At 37.4% G+C, this 19992-nt stretch overlaps 1 protein-coding gene across 1 annotated transcript in view; it reads right to left on the bottom strand.

The window, feature by feature from the left end:
• Window positions 1-5634: 5634 nt before the first annotated feature.
• The window catches only part of LOC144972797 (uncharacterized), a 34112-nt gene continuing 19754 nt past the window's right edge, over window positions 5635-19992 (bottom strand). The window contains exons 6-8 of the mRNA XM_078914446.1: window positions 17243-17392; window positions 13386-17021; window positions 5635-12848 (exon numbers count right to left, since the gene is read on the bottom strand). Coding sequence (XP_078770572.1) covers window positions 6882-12848; window positions 13386-17021; window positions 17243-17392 — 9753 coding nt within the window. The 3' untranslated portion in view covers window positions 5635-6881. The remainder of the gene's footprint in view (window positions 12849-13385; window positions 17022-17242; window positions 17393-19992) is intronic.

Below are 19992 nucleotides of genomic sequence, written 5' to 3'. Positions count from 1 at the left end.
TTTCTACTTTTCCTGTCTCAGTAAGATGCGAGCAAGCCGAATTTCAAATGACAGGAATGAAGAAAGACGAGACAATGAAAGAGCTTTCACTTTCAGTTCTGGCGCCACGCATCAGTGCAGTGAGCATGCGCGTTGGATACTACTACTACAGTAGAGCATGCCTATAGCGGGACTTTTGGTCCCAGCAGAAAAATCCCGCTGTAGCCAAGTTCCCGCTATAGGAAAGCAGGGGAAAATGTCCCAAAAATAACCATGATTACCTCTCTTGAATGCCAATAAAACTAACGTGACCCATGAGCCTTGAAATGGACTATCTTTGGTTCAGTGTTTGTTTTGGTTGTTTTTTTTTATTTTTTAAATTTTAATTTTTTTTATTTGGGGGGGGGGGGGGGGGAGGGGTTGTGTGTGGGTTTTTTGGGGTTTTTTTTTTTTTGGTGGGGTAGTGGGGGAGGGGGGATTTAGGCAGGAAGGACTACGATACGAACGAGTGCGAGTGATGTGTATGCTTGAGCAGCAACAATTGCAATGAATGAGGAATGGCATAAGTAATAGATAGTAATAATAGGGCTGATCTGGATTAAAATGTACACACCACCGCGAACGCACAAGCCTCTTCTCTCTAATTGGCCAAGGGCTTTACACAAGGCGTCATCTTGTGCCCCAACTTAATTAATCATCGCAAGTCTGACCAATCAACGCATATAAAGAAATAGAGCGAGCGGCAAAAGAAGTGCGGGTAGACACGAGAGGTGTGTTTGAAGACACGAGCGAAATGGCAGACGGAGGCGTGTGTGCTAGTCCTGGGTGGTGGGAGAGAGCCCAGTCTACGTCACTCGCTGAGTCACGGCGGCGCTTACAGCTTGCTCAATTTTTCCCGCTGTAAGCAAGTTCGGGCCTTTCCTTGACCCGCTAAACCCAAGCACAGGTTATTGAATTTATATAGTAAAAAAAAGCGGGGTTTGTGTAAGGTCCCGTTGTAGCGATGGTCCCGCTGTAGCGGGTGCCGCTATGGTCATGTTCTACTGTACTACTTATATATTATGTCTTTTATCTTCCATTATTTTCTGGAAGGTTCTGTTCCCTGACGCTGACCTTTTCTTATCAGTCAGATCACCCCCCCTGGGGCACCCTATCCTCTACCCACGCTAACATTTCATTCATACTGCAACCACCATTGAGTACAGACGATACAAGTTATTTTTCATTATATTTTATTTGTTTTCCACGTTTATTTGTGTATTGTTGTGCTGATGAAGGGTTTGTACCCGAAACGTCCATTGTCTGTTTGTTCCCATACGAAGCCTTTCATTTTCACTCTTTCGTTAGTATTTTACGATCACCGGCTTCAGGCAGCCCTTACCGTTTTCTACTTTTCCTGTCTCAGTAAGATGCGAGCAAGCCGAATTTCAAATGACAGGAATGAAGAAAGACGAGACAATGAAAGAGCTTTCACTTTCAGTTCTGGCGCCACGCATCAGTGCAGTGAGCATGCGCGTTGGATGAACCGAAATATAGGGCTTCCAGTTTGGCGTATCAACACCAAATTTGGTCTTTTTCTCGGGATTGGACAATTTCACTTGTTTAATTAATTGATATATTTATTAAACAAATCTCACGTAAACCGACAAAAAAAATTAGTGAAAACAAGGGCTTCCCTGCGACTAGTACTAGTATGGGACAGGAAATGCTGATTTATTTGTCGTAGAGCAAGTTATTTTTAAAAATGGCATTTTTCCATAATTTTGGTACCGTCAACGTCCGTGGCCAGGTCAGAACTGACCAATTGGCATCAGTACTAGTAATAGTATGAGTCAGTACTGACCCCCAGACGCCGGTGCCTGTTCGTCAGTACTGACCCGCAGGTGCCAGCGCCTGGGGGTCAGTACTGACGAATAGCCACTCCGTTTCATGAAACGCCATCCACGGTTGAGTGCCAGAAAAGCACAAGCAATGAATCAGGCGACGAGCACAGAAACTTAACAGATTCATTGTGAATGATCACTTCACTAAACTTGAGGAAACTATGAAAGACCTTGATCTGTTTAATCAGCCAGATCACATCTTCAATTTGGACGAGAAAGGTTGCGAACTATCTCTCCACCATCAACAAAGAGTGATTGCTGCCAAAGGCCACAAACGGGTACATTTGGTAGCACCAGAGCATGGTGAAAACGTGACTATTGTTGCATGTGTTTCTGCAGTGGGGATTGCGGTTCCCCCGATGATAATTTTCAAGGGAAAGAATAGAAAGGAACAATATGGTGATGACCTCCCTCCTCTGTCATGCTTTGAAATGGCAGAGAAGGGCAGCATGACACATGAAGTGTTTGTCAAGTGGCTGAAACACTTTTCTAAGTTTAAACCGGCCGGTAGAGTGCTTCTGATTTTGGATGGAGCAAAATGTCATCTGTCAATGGATATTCTGGACGAGGCAGACAAATATGACATCACGCTTTTCTGTCTGCCGTCAAACACGACGCATGAACTGCAGCCTCTGGATACTGCTGTATTCCGCTCCTTTGAGCATCACTGGGGCAAGCAGGTGTTAGAATTCTGGAGGACTCGTCCCGATAGAACACTCTCAAAAGACGTGTTTGGGAAGGTGTTCACCCCTGTTTGGATGAAATGCATGACAATGGGAAACATCACAAGTGGGTTTCGCACGTGCGGAATATACCTACCCATTCAACAAGAATGCAATCCCAGACCATGCTTTTGCTCCAAGTGAAGCCACTCAAATTGACGACAATGAACCACCTCAACCTTTGACGTCAGCTGACGCCACACAACAACAACCATCAACGTCATCAGCTGAAGCCACACTGCAACCACAGCCTTCAGTGTCTACTCCAGCTGCGACACCAGGCACAGAGAAGCCTTCTCAGCCTTTGGCAATGTCAATGCCAACGACTTCAGCCCCAGTTTTACCATCACCCTCTACAAATGTAAGTTTTTGTGATCTCATGAAAACACCAACTAAAAAGAAGAGATCTGTCGTGAGAAAGAAAAGCATCAACTACAGAGCTACTGTAATTTCAAAATCATTGTTTGAAACTGAAAAAAACTGGAAATGGTGGAAAGGGGAAGGGGAATGGCAAAGGGAAGGAGAAGAAAACAACACAAACAGAAAGTGGTTGGGTACTGTCCCGTGTGCCAAGATACCAAAATTGAAGACATGCGGAGCTGTGAAAGCTGTAGTGTATGGTATCATGAAGATTGTGTCGGGTTGACCAAGGCTGACGACTCTTTTGTTTGCCCAGAATGTGACAATTAGATTTATAATGATGTTGTTACAAGCCTAGAAACTGTTTATGTTGTTATGGTGTTGTATGGTGATTTTTGTGATGGGCCTTATTAGGTAAGACCCACTTGACTTATTTCCAAAGTTGTTCTAAATAAATAACACAAAACTTATAAAATGCCTTTTTGCCTTTTGTTAGGTCCTTAATAAACCTAGTGCAGTTGTAAAAAACACAAAGTGTCGAATAGAAAATGTATTGGTGGACACAGGCCCATCAAATAAAAAAAGGTGGGCCTTATTTGTGCAGGGGACCTTAGTAGTTCTTCTTCTTATCATTATTATTATTATTATTATTATCTTTATCATTATCTTTATTATTATACTACATATTAGTAATAGTAATACCTATTTAAATAATAATAAAGATAATGATAAAGATAATAATAATAATAAGAAGAAGAAGAAGAAGAAGTATTACTGAGAATAAAAAATTCGTTATTTTCCATAAAATATCGTATTTTCGTCATTGGCCATGAAATTTGTCTAAAATTCGTAAAATTACGAAAAATTCTTAAGATTCGGCAGGTATGGAGTGGGCCCTGTACTGTATCATGTGACTGAGTTTAATGTTCGCGAGTGTAACTTTTCTATTCCACAGTATGTCTGCTGTGTGTATTTTGTGTGAGTGTGATTGTCTGAAAGTTTGGCGAATAAATTGCGTTAGTTACAGTGCGGAAAATAATAAATGCAGCCTCCTTTAAATTTAAATGTAATAAAATGTCTTTTATATTTTTTTTTCGATATAGCTGTCATCTGCATTTTTTGCCAAATTGGGACCTAAAAAAAATCCCCAAAATTTGCCAAGAAAATTGCAAAAAAAAAAAAATTTGCCAAGGAGAACTAAGCGTTTCAGTATTGCCATTTGCGGCCGCAAAAAATGCAGATGACATATATCTGTCATCTGCATTTTTTGCCAAATTGGGATCTAAAATTTGCCAAAAAACCTCCAAAATTTGCCAAAAAGACCAAAATTTGCCCCAAAAATTTGCCGAGGAGAACTAAGCGTTTCAGTTTCAGTAAAAAATTAACACGCGATACAGAAAAAAAATATATAAAAGACAATTTATTACATTTAAGGAGGCCACATTTATTAATTTACACAATAGCGTTGTTACAAAGATTTTAAAGGATCATTATCCGTAGAGAGTAGCTTCCCTTGGTTTGGGCCCAGGCAAAGCTGCAACATTTCTCAAGTTTCGCACTTTTTTTTCGTTATATTGTTTTCGCTTCTTTTTTCCCCCCCAAAATTTGCCACGCGAGCGGCGATTTGCCAATTTTCCCAAAATTTGCCACGATTTGCCAATTTTGAGAAATTTGCCAAAATTTGCGGATCGCCCTGATATTTGCGGCCGCAAATTGCCATTTGCCGCCGCAAAAAATGCAGATGACAGATATAGCGTGTTAATTTTTACAGGGAGGCTCCGCAAATTTGGCAAATTTTGGGTCCCAACTTGGCAAAAAATGCAGATGACAGACAATGGAGATAAACAAAACATAAACAAGGTCTATGAACAAAAATAAATCTATATGCTTCCCTCTCTGATCTCTGCAAAAAAACTAGAAAGTAATCATAATAAATCAAATTTTATCCCACAATAAGATAAAACAAAATGAAAAGGACATATTTAATAACAACATACAGGAAAAGAATGGGTATTCTGTCCCTCCAGGAAGATGCGACCGCATCCTGTGGCCTTCCGCATCCGTCAGCAAAAAGCTATTTGATTCTTTGTTGTAAATGTTAATATTTCTTAATTTATTTTTAGCAGTTCACACATCTTTGACTTTGAAAGGTAATTTTCAAAGACATACATGTGATTTTCAAAGATGATTATTTAGGTTCTACTCACAAGAATTATGTCAAAATTTCAAATAAATGCAGTCTCAGTATTGCCAGTAATTAAAATATAGTTGTTGAAATTTCGTTTCTTTTTATTTATCATTGTCATTCATGTGTATCTTGCTTTTTTTCCTAATCATTTGACCATGTAAACGTTAGCTATTTTAGGTGACATTTTTAAATCAAACAATTCTTAACACACGCTACTCTGCCTTGGGTGGCCTCTTTCTGACTGCCACAGAGGCTGGTGTAGCATGCTAAGGGTTAAAATCAATGTTCTTTAAAATAGTGTACTTCTACATTGTCAAGTAGTCTGGTATATATTTCTGCTTTTTAGTTGTTTTAAATAAAACGAAACAATTTAACTGGAATCCAATTCCACCAAGGGAAATTCCACCCACTTTGACCCTACGACAAGGTTAAAATAGGAGAAAGAGACTTGTCCGGCCCACAATAAGAGGATTAGTGTTTATGTAAGATTTGAACACAATCAGGCAGATTAGTGTTTATTAATGTATAGGTTTGAACACAATCAGGTAGAGTATTAAGAATGTTAGTCCTTTTAAAAACAAAATAAAGGCACTTGAAACAACACTCAAGATACCACAATTATTCAAAATAGACTGATATTATCTATGCTGATCTGAGCCCAAATAAAACAAAGAGGACCAGTTCAAACACACGGCTGAAGATCTGAGTGAAAAAAAAAGAAGAAAAAAAAAGAGAGAGAGAGAGAAAGAGAGAGAGAGAGAGAAAGAGAGAGAGAGAGAGAGAGAGAGAGAGAGAGAGAGAGAGAGAGAGAGAGAGAGAGAGAGAGAGAGAGAGAGAGAGAGAGAGAGAGAGAGAGAGAGAGAGAGAGAGAGAGAGAGAGGGAGGGAGGGGGAGAGAGAGAGAGGGTGGCTGAACTTTATACATTCTGTTAAAAGATTCCAGTCAACTTCCTAGTAATACCAAAAAAGCATTACAGTGGAATCCTAATAAAGCCAACACCACCGGATCAGAAAGATCGGTTGACTTTTCTATCACTATCAATGACCAATGAAGAAAAAAAATGTGGGACCAAAAAGGGTTTTTGGTTTTAATCAGAAATTTATTTTAACCAGTTAACTGTCGTCGTACTCTGGAAAAACCTGTATTTTAAAATTTGTCCAGAGACTTCCTTCGAATGTCGATCGATATAAATGACCCTCATTTAAATGACTTCAAAGTCCCAGGTTTGAGAGTTTTTGCCAAGATTACGGTCAGCTGGTCAACTGGTTAAGAGTGTGGACTTCATGCAGATTCCACTGTAAAATTATGCAAATTCAATAATACCAGTAAAATTGTTATTGAAATAGGGCAGATAAGTCTGTCTCTATTCTTCTGCTTCCAAAGTCATAGGAAGAGTGTAAATAACAAGTCCTTCGGAGGACTAATAATGAAAAGGTTACATCTTGAATCATAAGGTGGCTATTTTAGTAGCAGGGTAATTAGGCAGATTATTAGGATTAGGGGACGTAAAAGAGCAAGAGTAGAGGATGTTTATTGATCATCAGCAAATATTTATACTAGCAAATAAAATGCCATCACTCTGGCCAGAATATCAATTACACAAGGTATGTCAGTCCTAAGGAACAATGGTTTTGCACGACCACCAAGATTGGATACTTTTTTTTTGACATCACTTTTGTTCCCTATCGATACAACCACTATTACTTTAACATAAATAGTTTTTAACATGACCATTAAACAATCAATCCATCAATACCGTCTAGAATAGTAAGGGACACTGTGTCCATAATGGTAAGATTTCTTCTTGTTTAAATAATAATCAAGTTCCTCTTCTCCACCTCGCATTGTTTTACTTTTCTGGAGAGGCATTAATTCATCCAAGGGATGTTGTCTTTCTATGTATGAACTCCTAGGAAAACTGGTTTCCTTTTCCATTCTAAACCTGTTATGAGCAGTATTCTTGGATAAATACTTATCATTAGAGCCATGGGCAAAATAGTTAAGTAAATCACTTTCTTTTTGTCCTTTTTTCTTAGTAAGGCCTTTCCTGTAAAGCGATCTTTCCAAAGGACTACCACTACTATTTCTGGAAGGGCTATCAAAGCCTTTAGAATATCTTGTCTGAGGAGAATACGACACTTCGCAACTAGACCGACGACTATCGCTTAGTGAGTGAGATGAAATTTCACTATCCTGATGTATTCGGTCCCTGAAATCAATCTTAATATTGTATTTCCTTCTGCCTTCATCTGAGGTTTTCCTCTCCTCATCAGAGGAATCCTTACTTGACATCACCTTTCTGCAGTCTTCACTGACATCTTTAGCCGACATGACTCGCCTTCTCTTCCTTGGTGATGAAAGATTCTCATACGAGGTCTCACTGGCAGAACTGCTGATCGGGGATATTCCGTGTAAGTGTCTAACATGATCTACTTTACTGGCACTGATCCATGGATCTGGTGACAAGTTTCGATATCTGTCTTTACTGGAAGACAAAGGTCTTCCTGGCCTTTCATCATCCCGTGACATTTCAGGAGAAATAATTCGATCAACTGGCTTATCTTTCAGCCAGTGTTTTTCTGATCTATCACCACAAAGATCCAAAACTGGTGACTTATTGTGCTGTTCTCTAGAATAGTCTTTCATCCAATGTTTATCCCTTCTTTCAAATGAAACATTAGTATATATTTTATCTTTTGCTCTAGGTGAAATTTTTTTCCACGTGCTGGGAGATAAAATGTGCTTAGATTTGTTACAGTCATATTCTCGCTCAAACTGCTTTTCCTGTTTCCTGGCACATCTTGCTTCAGATAAAGAAGAATCATCGCTGCTGTTTTTTGATTTTTCTCTCACAAAATGTTCACCTTCATCATAAAATCTGGTTTTTGTCTTGGTACTATCTCGTGCTTTTAAAAACTTGGGACCCAATTCCATCTCATCCTCTGATTCTGTAGTTACATCTAGATCCTTAGAGCAAGATGTGACTACTACTCTACGCTTGGCATCTGGTTTGACAATTCTGTTGTTGATACTTGTAGAATTATCCAAAGAAATCTTCAAACTTTGATATTTTGATTTTGGGCCATCTGTATCAAAATCATTTCTCTTGTAACTTCTTTCTTTTATGTTGTTGACATTTGATAACATGTCATTTTCTGACGAAACATATCCCGGCTTTGAATAGGAGTTGAGTGTTTTAGAAACATTTCTTTGAGTAAACAATGGAGAATGATCACTTGATGATGAAATTTCCAAAACATCACAATCATTTTCCTCAGAATAAGGATTACCAATGGACAGATTAAAAGCTGTTCCATGGACAACCTTCCTTTTGTTTTCCTTGATAATTTTTCTCCTTTTAATTCTTTTAACTTGATTTTCCTCAAAATCAGAATCTGAACTGATGGCAACAACATCAAAATTTGTTTTAATGGCATTGGCATTTAATATCCTCCTTCTGGCTCCACTGTCTGACTCAGAGTCAGAGTTCAGTTCATTTTGTATCTCTCCCAAGGTTAAATTTGAATTAGTATTTTCTTCCTTGGGTGAACAAGGAACTTCACCACTCTCATAGCCATCTTCTTGTTTTGTCTTCATGTCAACCAACATTAAGTCCTCTGTTTCACTCTCCTCATTTCCACTTTGTGATAGGTCATATTTACTCTTATCATAATTATCAACACGCTCATCCTCCAAAACATCATCTTCATCTTCATTTAATGACTTCAGTTGTTCCAAAACATGCAATTTGGCTTGTGTTAGAGCTTCCAGAGGGACGTCTGACAACAAAACCTTTTGCTTTTCAGCACCAACATCCCTTTCAGATGACGCAGACTTTATAGCGCTCTTATTTTTTACAATTTTGGTGTCCACATTACTTGCTAAGCAGTTAGATATTTTCATCTCCTCGGAAAAGGGTTTTTCTGGCGATATGCAACCTATAGGATCAGTCATCTTCTTGACAACTTTAATCTTATTACTGGATGGAGCAGTGCAAATATTTTTTAAGTTCATTTCTAACGTTTTTGAAATATGATTGACAATAGCAGACATTAGATCTGAAGAGTAATCATAAGGTTTGGTGTTTTCATAGATTTCATCACATGGAGATGATGATTTTGGCTGTGGTCCTGAGCTCTTTTCCATAAACTCTGTTTCTTCACCTTCTTTCACTGAGTGATTGAGTGTTTCTAATTTTAATGAAGATTTGCTTGAAGATGGTAGAGGTAGGCTTACTGATGGATTATTTGGATTTGTTTTGTGCTGTTCAGTTCTGAGCAATGGATATGCCATATTGTTTTTCCTTCTTGATAAAATATCATGAGTCTGATGGACCTTTTCACCCCCAATTACACCCTTGTTGGCTTCATCATTTTGGGCAGGTTTAACATGTGGCACAATTTGTGTTACAGTATCTATAGCTTTTTTGAGCATAGAAACATGATCCTGAGTAAGACTGATTTTTCCGGATTCAAAAATATCATTGTTTGTTTCTTTGGATTTCGGTGGAGGGGTAACTGAATTGGCTGAAGGCGTACACTTTGTGACAGTATCTATCGCTCGTTTTAGCATGAAAACATGATCCTGAGACAAATCAATCTTTCTAGTTTCCAATTTCTCCCTATCCAGTCCTTCCGATTTAGGCAAGTTTTCTGCTGTCTGTATAAATTCAACTTTTGCAGGAGTATTTTCTTCATCAGACTCTTCATCATCACTGTATACAAAAGCCATTTCAGATAGAGACGGTTTGTGAATTCCTAGTATCTCAGGTAAACACTTCTCAATATTTTTAACAGCGCTATTGCATTCCTGTGAATTTCTTGACTGTTCATCGTCATTCCCCAGTTGATCTTTGTGTACAATTTGATTTTCCTTGGCTATGTTTTTAAACACTGAATGACAGGGAGTTGCTATAGAATCTGCCTTTGGCTTCAACCAAAATTCACTCTGGCAGATTGTGACTGGATGACTTTGCTGGTTAATGCACAAGTCAGACTCTTTGTATCTTTCTGAAGACAATGAAACCAGCCCAGGTATTTCAATTGATTCCAAGCTAGAAATACTTTGAATTTTATTCTCAGACTCAGCTGACAGGTTGCTTTTATCATCATTGCCATCATTAGAGACCTCAGTATGTTTCAAATTGATTCCAATCATTTCAGGACGCAATTCTTCCTGATTTCCCTTTTTTTCAGCCAAAGCCTTAATTTCATTTTGCACTGCATTTTGAATTTCTGTTTTCTGATTATTAGAAAGAGATGTTATACCTGGCATGGTCGCATGTTTGGAATGATCATTCATTTCAGCAGCTTCACTTTCTATGATATTTGAATCATCAAAATTGTTATGAACATTTTGTATATTGGAATTTTTCTCTACACAAGAATGATTAAGCATCATGCTATCAGAAGAAAATGGTTCAATGGAAGGCCAAATCAGCAGCTTTCTCTCACATCCAATCACATCCCGATTGTTCTCACTTTTAATCAAAACACGTTGTGATTCATGACTTTGGTTTTCATCTTCTTGAACAGTTGATACAGAAAACGCTGATCTTTGATGAGAATGTATCTCTGGAGTGGCAGAGTTTGTAGTTAGGGGCTTATATCTATAGCTTGTATTTAAAATGTCATGACCAGAGAATTCATTATTTGAGAAGTTGGTAGGAATTTGATGAGTCCGATAATCAATGTCTCCAAAATCATCAATTTTTCCTTGGGAACTTTTTGCACTCATGGTGGAATCTCTGTACATATCACCTAAATTTAGAAATGGAGTGGGCAAATCCGATGCACCTCGTCCACCAAATGGGAAGCCAACACGATAATCTACATCTCCCAGTGGCTGATTCAAATATAAACTCAAGTCAGGGGATGCATGCACTTCAGCACCTGTCGACTGCTTTGGAAAAACAGATAAATTCAAATCACTGTCAGCCTGTTTCTCTTCAGAGAACTCAGTCTCTTCTTTACTTTGTGAGGTCTTTTGAATTGAGCTACACCTACTACCGTTCGGATCAATTATTAGGACTGACTTATTCACATTTGTTGGCTCACAAGCTTCAGTGATAGGTTTCCATTTTTCCTCTTTATTGTTGTCTGAGGCTGCCTTGTCACAAACTGCTTTACTTTCTCCTTTGTCTCCCTCGGAAAGGCACTCAAGGTCTTTTACATCTGTTGAACTTTTAGTTAGCAAGTCTATTGCACATTCTTTTAGCATGCTGTCTGACTTCATCGTTTTCATTTCTTCATGTTTTTCCTGTTTTGACACAGTGGAATTGTTCATTTTATTTGATTGATTCTCAGTAGTTGATTTGTTTGAAGATCTGTCTTGTGTGTCATTTAAGTCGGTAGAACAAAGGGTAATATTGTCCTTGCATGGAATGGTTTTGCCTTCTAAGGAAGGGCAAGCCTTCATATCAGTTTTATTCTTTGGAGTCTGGATTAAATTAATTGACTTCATATGAATTTCGTTTGAGGGGTTCTTGTCTTTATCTGTTCTGGACACTTTTCCAAGTTCTGAAACAGGCTTCCACTTTGTTGCTTGACATTTATCTGCACTTGTTTCAGACATAAAGTTATTGCTCCTTGTTTCTTTCTTTTCATGCCCTATTGTTGATATGTTTTCATTAATGGTTTTACAACCTCTTGTAACAGTTTCAAAGTTACCACTTCCTTCTGCCAAATGACCAACCTGAGACAGTGACATTTCAACAACCCCCTTTTTGGATAAATTTACTTCTTTCTTCTTCAAAAACTTCTGGGCAGATCTGGGCACCATACTCAAGTCGATAGTTTTGATTTCCGACTTTGTGACTTCTTTAGATTCATTGAGCTTGTATTGATCTTTGTCAAGCATGTCATACAAATCTAAAGGATGAGCATTTGCAACACCCTCCTTAGACATTAATTCCACTTGAGAACATTTTTTAACTTGTCCAAGATCGGATTCTCCGTCTCTTGACTCACTGAACTCACTGGGTTTATCTCTACATGTTTCTAAGCTATCTGTGGAGCACGTAAGGAAATTATCTAAAAGAGTGTCCCGCAACTCATCATCATCTTCAATGTTGGTACAACCTGATTTCCTCTCATCTGACAGCTTTCTTTTCACTGGCCCAACTAGCCCTTTATTGGTAAGTTTCTCTTTGATCATCATAAGCTGATTTCTTTCACGTTGCCGCTTCATTAGCCTTGCTTTATAGCTTTTATACCTTTCTAGAGTGTCCTTTTGTGGGCTCGAAACTGACTTCACACTGGCAAAACTTTTGTCAATTTTCCTTGTGACTTTTTCCTCATGTAGATGTTTAACTCTCCCAGCAGTGGAATGATTTCTCAAATTAGATTCAGAACCCTGAGCGCCATCAATTGCAACATAATTACTTTCATTGGAACAGTTTGCACTTTCCTTACAATTGAGGCCTGTCACTTGGATAGAAGTTAGTTTTTGATCATTTACAGTTGTGCTTGTAGCGGCCAAAGGGTTTATTGAAGTATCAGACATTGTGCTCAAATGAGATTCTTTCAATGGAGAAGTTGTTCTAAATAAAGTTTTACTATCACTTAATATAGCTTGATTTTCCTGTAACATACCATCTTTATTTTTGGTGTTCGAGTTTTCATCACTTAGACCTTTGATGTATTTCTTGACAATATCAGAATTCAAAAACTCTTTACAAGGCTTGCATTCGCTATAATGGTATCCTTTTTCAATCACCTGGAATAACAAATAATTGAAATCATTAGCATACAAGAGAAAGAAAATATTTTTAAAAGAAACAAAAAAATTTTTAATTTTAAAAATAAAAACAGTGAAATCATTTTTACAAATTTTTGTTCACATAATAGCATTACCTACTATACATCAGAATAAAATTAAAACTTACGATTCAAAGCTGAACAGCAGCCATGACAATGACTTTTAATAACATTATAAAACCAGAATTTTTCTATTATGATTATATTGCAATTCCCTGCTGAACATTCAAGATATCAAAATAGAAATATGTAAATAAACATAAGTAACATAACCAACCCCCCCCCCCCCCCCCCCCCCAACAGATCCTCGGAAAAAAAAAAAACAACAACCAAAGCATATTGACATGAAAAAGGGGATTCCTGCACATATATTCTAAAACAAAAAAAGGTTACAAATATTAAGATTCAAGATTTTAAATTTAAGACATTTTAGCCATTGGATGCAAAAACCTGCACAGATGTGTTTATAAATTGCTATATATTTCTAAAATCTCACCTCTTTGATATCCAATGCCATAACTGATGGTTGATAGTTCCTGTCTGAGAGTACTTGTAAGTAAAACCCAAAGCCCAACTCTTCCAATGACAGGGATTTCGGAGTGTTGTCTTCCTCTGAGTCATCATCATTGTCAGACCAACCATCGGAAGATGAGAATATGCTTGTTTTCGTATCCTTTTCACATTCTCCTCCACTTTTGATATTCTGTTCATTTACAGAGGTACTGGATTCCTGGTTTTCATCAATAAGTAAACACAAGGATGAAGATGATGACAATGATGGAGACTTTTGACCATCAGCATTTTGTCCTCTTGGAGATTTTGATTCATTTTTTACTTCATATTCACAGATCCCATTTGCCTCTTTATTAACGTCATGTTCCTTGTTTGGCACCACGAAAGAATGTGAATTCTGGGATGAAAAGACCTCTTCTGAGCAGTCTATTAATTTAGGCACTTCAAAATTTTCAAATGACTGAGATGCAATTGAAGGAATTAACAAGCTTGATTTTGATGTCTGAGGTGATACAGAGGAAAAATCTCCATTTTTAGTTTCTGTTCTTTGCTTTTCATGGCTTTCCACCACCTTTTCTTGTTTCTCAGGGCTGGTTACTTGGCCTGCCAAATACAGCGAGCTAGAGAAAGAGGACAGTTTCTCTGCTAGTGTACTGACTAACTGTGGTATGTCTGGAGACACAGGGGCAAAAGCTGACTGATATTTTTCTGATATTTTACTGACAGATTCAGATTTTTCAAGAAGTCTGGAAACTGACTGCAAGTTATCACTTGGGTTCAAAACCAACTTAGTGTCTTCCAAAGGGACACTGGTAATACTAGTCTGTTCTATTTTCTTAGAAAGTTCCAAAGGAACTTCCGGAGTGCTGATGTGTTGGAATTCAATTTCATGTGTGACATTAGATGGTTGCTTTTCCATGAGAATGGGAGTCTGCACAGTTTCTTCCAGGGGCATCTCAGGGCAAACTTTTGTCGCATTATGGTTCTTGGAATTATCTTCTATATCTGTCATATCATCACCGCAGAGACTTGGGATCAGCCTGAGAGGTGAACAATATGTTTTTGATGAGGTGGTTTGGGATGTTAAGTCTAAACTAAAAGTGATTCCCGGAATGTCTGCATTGGGACTCCTACAGACGAATCTTGGATATTTGTCAGGGTGGCTCTGAAACAAAGGACTCATTCGATCATCTTCATAGACCATACTGTGCTCTGACACGGTTTGGACATTGTTGAGTTGACCATTCTGAATTACAGTTTCATGAATCTGAGCATTGCAATGACTTGAAAAAGAGTGCATATCTTTTTGGATGCTGATTGAAGACTGCTGCTTTTCAATTAAAACATGTTCAAGGTCATCTAAATCAATTGAAGTAGAAATGTCATTTGCTAAGGGTTTTTTAGTATTTGTCTTGACATCACTTTTGACAATTACTTTGTCTTTCTCGCGTCTTCCGATGTCTTTTGGTTTATCTGTATGAATTGGTGCTTTTCTATCACCTTTGCCCTCAAGACTTTTTACACTATTTTCGATTTTCCTTCCAACCTGTTTTCCGTTTGATTCCTGGTTATTTTTCCCCGACCTTGACTTTTTACATTCTAAATCACTTGATGTCCAATTTCTCTTTTTCCCATCATGATCCCCCAAATTCACTTCATCTTTTAGTTCTGATAAAAATTCTGAACGTTTATTGTCAAAAACCTTTTTTTTCACAGGCTCCTTTTTACTTCCGCAATCCTTATCTTTAATTTTAGAAGGAATTTTATCAATGACATTCTTATTTGGATCACAATGTTTATTGTCAGTATTATTACTCAATGTGTCTTTGGGTTTTGAACAAATAACATCTAGATCAATTTTATCAGTGTTTGCACAACATCCTGAATTGGAAGTAGAAGTTTGAATCATAGACACATGCCCTTCATCCTTGCAATGAGGAATATTTTTTACTGAAGAAATGCCATTGCCTTCATCACCAACAAAATTCTCTTTTCCATGTTGAGAATGAGTTTTCTGTTTTGCTGGTGACAAAAATATTTCAGGTGTAGTGAATGTTTCATTGACTCTTTTATTTAAATCATCCCAATTTTTGCTTGGGAGACACGAATCCAATTTTCTGTCTGGATTTTGTCCAACGTCTGAAGAATCTTCTTTTCTTCCATTTGAAAGTTGTCTCTCAATCATTTTTTTTTTCTTTCCATCCGCAAACACATTTTTAAAGGCCTTAAAGAGTTTGTCAGCTCCTTCTTTGACATTTGAAGTAGGCAATTCATTCTCTTCCACACTCTTTTTCGTCTTTTTGACTTCTTTTACTCTGGATGGCATTTCTTTTAATGAACCATCAATGGTGCCCCTGTAGACATTCTTTACAGACCCATCTTCACAGAGAACTGGAAATGGCAAAAATGCTTTCTTTTCAACTCTTGGGCGAGATTGAGGTGAACATGAAGGTGATGATTTTGGCAGGACAGGGTTGGAAGTAAAAGACTGAAAGATATTTTGTGAAGACTGGTGCTGGGATGGCAATGGAGACTGAAATTGAGAATAAAAATCAGATTTGCTCTCGGGTCTGGTTTGGGGGGATTGAAACTTTGACAAGTAATCTGAACACATGGCCTTTGGAAACTCTTGTGGTGAAATATTAGCATCTTTTACATGACTTGAAGGAGAAATATTATGAACATCAGTTTTGAGCAGTAATCCTGCTTTTTGTGACAAACTTTGATTTTCCTCATTGCCTCCAAAAGACTGTGACACATTGTTTTGACTTTGATTCCCAGTGGAATGTTTTTTGACAACCTCCATTCTTTTCTCCTTTTCAAGAGCTTTAAGTTTAACATATGCAGAATATGACAATTTCTTTGTTTCACTTGTTGACTTTTTTTGCTTTTGATTTATACCCAAGACAGGGCCGGTTTCAACAAGTGAATGATTTATCTTTTCATCAGGTACCACTTTCGGCGATTTATTTAATCTTGGATCACGATTATCATTACTGTAACCCGGAGTACATCTTGAATTTATTGTTACAGAAGGCTGAGTAAAGTTGTTATCAATCTGTGTTCCTGAAGTGCCCAAAACATTTGGTAGAATACTGCTCATTAAGTTTACATTCCTTGCATTTTGTTCATTTTGTAATTTAGCATAAGCCTCAGTTAATCTATCAATATACTGAGGAGTTTGGTGCAGAAAATCTTCCATCGAACCTGCTCTTTTATCAATTTTCTTTACTATTTTCTTTTCCGTCAATGACCCCTTTCTAGAGTCAGTTCTGCTGCCCTGTGATAATGAAGTTGACTGTGAGGAGGCAAATTTTATTTGATCCATGGGAATATCTTTATTTATATAGGAGTTGGAATTTAAAGATTTTTGGCAAATGGAACTTTGCTGGGAGGTTTGAGGGGAATTCTGGTCCCCATTGATGGTAGGTGCTAATGACTTCACTTTAACATTTTTAACAGAGCTGGCGTGATTTTCTTTCTTGGACAAAATCTGATGGTTGGGCAAAACTGACTTTGGCATGACAAGTCTTTTTCTGCATTTGATGATAGCATGGGGTATACATTGCCTTGGATACTCAGCTGGCTCACATGCGTCTGTGTACTCGTATAAGTATACCTATCAAAAGGGAGAGAAAAATTTTTTAATTTTTATATATGAAAGAATAGGAAATAAGATTGAATTAATCTGATCAGAATAGAGAAAATATAGCAATACAGTAAACCAGACTATAAAAGCAAAGCAAAGCTACCTACAAATCATATGTGTAATTAAAATGATTTAATGGATATCATTGTGTCAACTAACAAGAGAAGTAACTATATAAATGTTAATCATACGCTTGACAGTGCATATTGCCGATATGGAATGTCCTCTTTCTTAGGATGAATAGAGCTGATGTGGCAGTCATAGTTTGGCGTTGGCTCTAGTGAAGATTCAGTTTCAGTCAAATTGTTCAATGGAATCGCCTTTCGCTTGCCGTAGAAATACTGTAATATGAGGGGTAAAAAAAAAAAGTTATCAATTGTCAAGTTATCCATTTAGAATCCAGTACAACAGAACCGTGTGGCAATATAGAAAATGGGAAAATATATGCTGGTAATACTGAATCTACAATTGATCTTGACCATCTCAGAGGTCAATTTTGGTCATTTCATGAGGACATTTTTACTTAATGGTCTCTATTAATTCTTAGCTATGATGCTAAATATTATCATGCATCCTGAACTAAACTAATAACTTTATAATGAAATTGTCAGATTTAAAGAAGATGACTTCAATATTAATCAAAATATTGAAATTAGGGAGGAAGTCTTCATCAACATCAGTGTTGCTCTTGTCTACAAGAAAGCCTTCATCCCCTTATGAAGATGGCAAAATTGTTCATCCAGTAGAATCTGTATCAATGAAAGAAGCCATGGCCGCAAGTAAGTAGTACCTCTGCATTTTTGCCCAACAGCACCCTGAAGGTGATGTACTGTTTGCCAAAGTTGAAGACCATAGTATATAAAAGAATTCCTAGCAGACAGAAGAAGACCACCATCACTGAGTTCAAACCCAAGGGCTTAGAGCCAGTAATGTTTTCTTCAATAACAGCTTTTAAGGCCATCATATAGCCCCATTGATGATACTTCATTATTATTATTATTATTATTATTATTATTATTATTATTATTATTATTATTGTTATTATTATTATTATTGTTATTATTATTATTATTATCATTATTATTTGATTAGCGCCAGTATCCACAAATAGTGCTCAAAGGCACTTTACAATAGTTTTGCCATCACATAAGTTCATTCATTCATCTATGCGAGTCACCACAAGTCACACACATATCTTATTCAAATTTCACATAGAATCATGATAAGCTGAATCAAAAAGATTGGTTTTTAGATGTTGTTTGAAGACTGGCAAACTTTCACATTGTCAGGTTTTTGGTGGTAAAGAATTCTATATGGAGCCAAGAATGCAAAAGCACGCTCAGCAAACTTTGTTCTTGGGATATTTTTCTCCATCAGCGAATAACTGGCAGATAGTGGTTTATATTCCATTACAAGGTATTCGAGGTATTCAGGTGATATATGGTGCAAGCAATTGTAAGCAAAACATGCGATTTAGTATGTTATTTTTTTCTCTATTGGAAGCCTGTGTAATGACATAAGGCAGGACTGGTGTTATATGATCCCAGCTTGTAACTATGCGAGCAGCTTTTTTTGCATTAACTGTAACCTGTTCAGCAATGTTTTAGGTAGGCCGTACAGCAGAGTTACAATAATCCAAGCAAGTTGGAAAACAGATATAGGGAGATGGAAGACACAAGTGACCTTCCTGCCCACGATAGGAGCACAAAGGATTATATCAACCAATGCAATCGCCTATGATGTAAAAGAGATACCTTCACTTCATTACATGGACTAACATGATGACAAAATGTTGACTCATTGGTTTCCAGCATTCAAGCAAAAACAGCCAATGAAAAACTTTAGCACAGTACACAAATGAGGAACCATTGTTTGACATCATTGCACAAACAGAAAAGGTGTGTGACGATTCTCAACAAAGAAAATACTGTACTCAAGATTTGGTCACATCATCATCCTGATGCCATTGCCAACATTATAACTCCCAGCCTCAAAGGGTCCCTTTTAAGGACCACCTAATACAGAATACTACCACTTGTTGCCATGAATTGTCTTACTTTTACCTTAAATTTCTCTATGTTGTTTGTTTTGTTTTTAAGGGTTTTACGGCGCTTGCAACACATTAAGGTCATATAAGCGCCAGTAAAAAGGAAGAAAATCGGATAGCAAAAAGTTCTAGAATTACAATTAGAGCACCCAAGAAAAGGTAAGACAAAGGGGAATTGGTTCAAATAGGAAACAGATGTAGATTCCAAGAGCACATTATCAAAGTACTCTGAGGTCACCTCAAAGGCTCATCCAGACACAAGCACAGGTCCCAACGAAGAGGGATAGAGTCAAATGTTTACAAAATCATATATAATTATAATATTAAATAAACAGTACAGTGCATAACAGAGAGATGATTTACAAGGAAAAAAATATCATCTCCCAAAACTCTAACTATACATTTGACTGTCTCCCTCCCAGCTAGGGTATCCTGCCAGGGCCAGGACAAAACCAAGTAATCTCATTCCAAGACAAAGGCAGAAAGCATGTTGGAAAACAGATATAGGGGGATAAAAGACACAGTAAGTACCTCCCTGCCCACTATGGGAGGTCAGGAACCCCACCCAGAAATTTCTCTTATATATTTATCTGACATAGCGGCAAGTGGTTATGACATAAAATCGCTGGTCCCTACAAGCAGGTTGCACAGCATGTTATTTTCACTTTACCAGAGAATTGGAAAAAAAGGGTGGGGATGAGAGAAATATTTTTAGAGTTGATTGAACAGTCATTTTTAGTAAGCATAGCAGATTCATGGCTGATGCTTGGCATTTCAAGTCTTGATGTCTGACATGGCGGAAAAACATTCCAAATTTTGTAAGCAAAATCCCAAATTTTGCGAGCTAAAAACAGCAAAATTTGCCATGAATATTTCTAAAAACTTATAATTAGT

This window comes from Berghia stephanieae, chromosome 5 (genome assembly GCF_034508935.2).
Source record: "Berghia stephanieae isolate SIO BIC M18660-M18661 chromosome 5, UCSD_Bste_1.3, whole genome shotgun sequence".
In the NCBI taxonomy this organism is placed as follows: Eukaryota; Metazoa; Mollusca; class Gastropoda; order Nudibranchia; family Aeolidiidae; genus Berghia; species Berghia stephanieae.
The sequence above is the reverse complement of the archived record's forward strand: the minus strand, read 5'-3'. Positions and strand labels throughout refer to the sequence as shown.